The 3,023-nt window shown below is 59.1% G+C and overlaps 1 protein-coding gene across 1 annotated transcript; it reads left to right on the top strand.

Moving 5' to 3' along the window:
* Positions 1-737: 737 nt before the first annotated feature.
* Positions 738-2,637, top strand: THAP11 (THAP domain containing 11). The gene has a single exon (XM_035024951.1). The coding sequence runs from the start codon at positions 954-956 to the stop codon at positions 1,929-1,931; it is 978 nt and encodes a 325-aa protein (XP_034880842.1). The 5' UTR covers positions 738-953; the 3' UTR covers positions 1,932-2,637.
* The last annotated feature ends 386 nt before the right edge of the window (positions 2,638-3,023 follow it).

The raw sequence follows: 3,023 nt of genomic DNA, 5'->3' as shown, positions 1-3,023 counted from the left end.
TTCGGGTGCATTCACATCTATTATCCAAAAGTCGGACCCTCATCCCTCAAGGTAGTCAGGACTGGTGGGTCGAACTCCTTCAGCAAGTTCCCAACTCACTGCACTGTACCGGCCACACAGTAGGCACCTACTGGTGACTGTGTTTAGGTGAGTCAACTCAAGCCACGGCTGAATTAAGCGAGTCCTCAACGCAGAGAAAGGAGCTCCTGAGGTCTTTCTGGGCACTGAAGCTGAGGTTCTGACCCAGTCCCCGCGGGAATGCCATCGACTCACAGCCCCCAGGATTAGGGAAGCGCTTCCGGCTGACACACAACCTCACCCAAATCCTAGTCCCCTGTAACCCCACCTCTCCTTTAGGCGGCGCCCGAGGCCGCAGCCTCCGAGTTCAGCGCACGGCATTGCGGGATTGTAGTTTCCGTAAGCAAACGCCCAAGGGGCTTGCGCACTACAGAGGCGCGCGCCGCCAGACCCCCATCAGGATTCCGGGTCCTTGTGAAGGGCGGTCCAGGCGACAGCGTTCCAACCGAATACGCCTCTATAGTCGGCCGGGGATAAGCCGGGTGGGGGTAAGAATCTGTTCTGCGTGGGCTGTCACGGTGCCCTGGAAAGCTGCCGGAATAATCTCGCCCCCGCTCCGGAAGTGAGCAGCTTCTGGCGCGGTGCATTGTGGGGGGCGTAGTCCTCCTTCCCAGGCGGTCCTTCGCGGCGTCCCCGGGGCCGACTCCGGAGCGCAGGCGGGCGGCCGGGCGGGCGGCGCAGCGCGGGCCGGCGGGAAGCGTATTCTGGGCACGGGGCGCCGGGCCGGGCGGCCGCGCCGGGCGGCAGTAGTGGGAGGCCGCCTAAGGCCCCGCGCGGCGCCGCCCGTCGAGGGGCGGGCGGCGGCAGACCAACCGGGCCGTCGAAGGGCTCAGGAGGCCGGTGGGCCGGGCCGAGGCGGGCCGCGCGGCGCAGCCATGCCAGGCTTTACGTGCTGCGTGCCGGGCTGCTACAATAACTCGCACCGGGACAAGGCGCTGCACTTCTACACGTTTCCCAAGGACGCTGAACTGCGGCGCCTGTGGCTCAAGAACGTGTCCCGTGCTGGCGTCAGTGGGTGCTTCTCCACCTTCCAGCCCACCACGGGCCATCGCCTCTGCAGCGTCCACTTCCAGGGCGGCCGCAAGACCTACACGGTGCGCGTCCCCACCATCTTCCCGCTGCGCGGCGTCAATGAGCGCAAAGTAGCACGCAGACCCGCGGGGGCCGCAGCCGCCCGCCGCAGGCAGCAGCAGCAGCAGCAGCAGCAGCAACAACAACAGCAGCAGCAGCAGCAGCAGCAGCAGCAGCAGCAGCAACAACAGCAACAACAACCGCAACAGCAGCAGCAGCAGCAGCAGCAGCAGCAGCAGCCGTCAGCCTCCACTGCCCAGGCCTCCCAGCTGCAGCCGAACCTGGTGTCTGCCTCTGCTGCTGTGCTCCTCACCCTTCAGGCCGCTGTAGACAGCAGCCAGGCCCCGGGGTCCGTGCCCCCAGCGCCCACCACTCCCACCGGCGAAGACGTGAAACCCATCGACCTAACCGTGCAAGTGGAGTTTGCCGCTGCAGAGGGCGCAGCCGCCGCAGCCGCCGCGTCGGAGCTAGAGGCTGCTACGGCAGGGCTGGAGGCCGCAGAGTGCCCTATGGGTCCCCAGTTGGTGGTGGTGGGGGAAGAGGGCTTCCCTGATACTGGCTCCGACCACTCATACTCCTTATCGTCAGGCACCACGGAGGAGGAGCTCCTGCGCAAGCTTAACGAGCAGCGGGACATCCTGGCGCTGATGGAGGTGAAGATGAAGGAGATGAAAGGCAGCATCCGCCACCTGCGTCTCACCGAGGCCAAGCTACGAGAAGAACTCCGCGAGAAGGATCGGCTGCTGGCCATGGCTGTCATCCGAAAGAAGCATGGAATGTGAATGGGTCCCCCTCGGCTTGCTGGACTCCTGGACCCCTCTCAGCCTACAGGGACCTTAGGCCGCTGCTGTTGAACTCCCCTATACTCCTGGGGCACTGGTTGACAGTACTGAAGCTTAGGGCAGCTGGACTCTCTTGCTGGTGACCTGGCACCCTGTCTTGTTTTCTCCTGAAGCAAGGTCCTGAAGTCTGGGACCTCAGACTCTGTACAGGTGACACCAGCAATTATGACTTTGTCCCCCACCTCCCCCCCAGTTTATGTTGCAGGTTCTGGTTAAGCAGAGGCTTCAGAACCACTGAACTTGAAGATTACCCACTCAGGATGCAGGTCGGATGCCCAAGACTATGGGTTTGGGAAGACAACACCTTGAGGTTGGCCAGCATTGAGACAACTCTTCCGTGTGTAGTGATAAGAGATCCAAGTAACATCAGTTCTCCTTTTCGTGCTTTTCCTTCCCAGGTGCAGCCTGTGATTCTGATGGGGACTGGCAGATCTGTGCCTCTGCCTATAAGGACCTCCCTCCCCAGGAGGCCATCTACAAGGGGATCTAGGTGACCTGCTGATGAAGATCCAGCTTGCCAGGGACTTAGGTTTATCCTGTTATGTTTGCTACTGGTTACAAATTCTATTTTCTGTACAATTAGTCAGACTAAAGTTTTCACTGTGTTTGTTTGGCAAAACGAATTAAACAGAAAGTAAGGTTTTAATTTGGGTTTCACCATTTTATTTTTATAAAGATTCAGTATCCCTGAAAGGTGGGGAAATAGACCTCCCAACAGGCCTCTACCTTAGGTCTCAAGGACGAGGCTGATCCTGATAGTAGAAATGCTTCAATGACCATGCTTGTCCAACAAAGGGCCCTGAGCACATGGACCCTGGCCTCATAAGGTTCTCAGAGAGTTCTTGGCCCAGCTCGCTCCAAAGAGTTTAGAAACTGCACCAAATGGTCCCAGTTTGCTGTGGGTTAGGAGAAGGAGCAACTGACAACTAAACCAAATTGTGACTGCTCACTTCTCTTGAGGGTTTTGAATTCCTCATGAATTTTCAGCTGTGGTTGAATTTCACTTACCATTTTAGCCCTAGTACAGTGGCA

This window comes from Mirounga leonina, unplaced genomic scaffold (assembly GCF_011800145.1).
Source record: "Mirounga leonina isolate KUSES-001 unplaced genomic scaffold, KU_Mleo_1.0 Mir_180, whole genome shotgun sequence".
NCBI classification, from domain to species: Eukaryota; Metazoa; Chordata; class Mammalia; order Carnivora; family Phocidae; genus Mirounga; species Mirounga leonina.
The sequence above is the reverse complement of the archived record's forward strand: the minus strand, read 5'-3'. Positions and strand labels throughout refer to the sequence as shown.

What these genes read in the sequence shown, in the direction of transcription:
- THAP11 (XM_035024951.1), top strand. Translation starts at nt 954, where the DNA reads ATGCCAGGCTTTACGTGCTGCGTGCCGGGCTGCTACAATAACTCGCAC.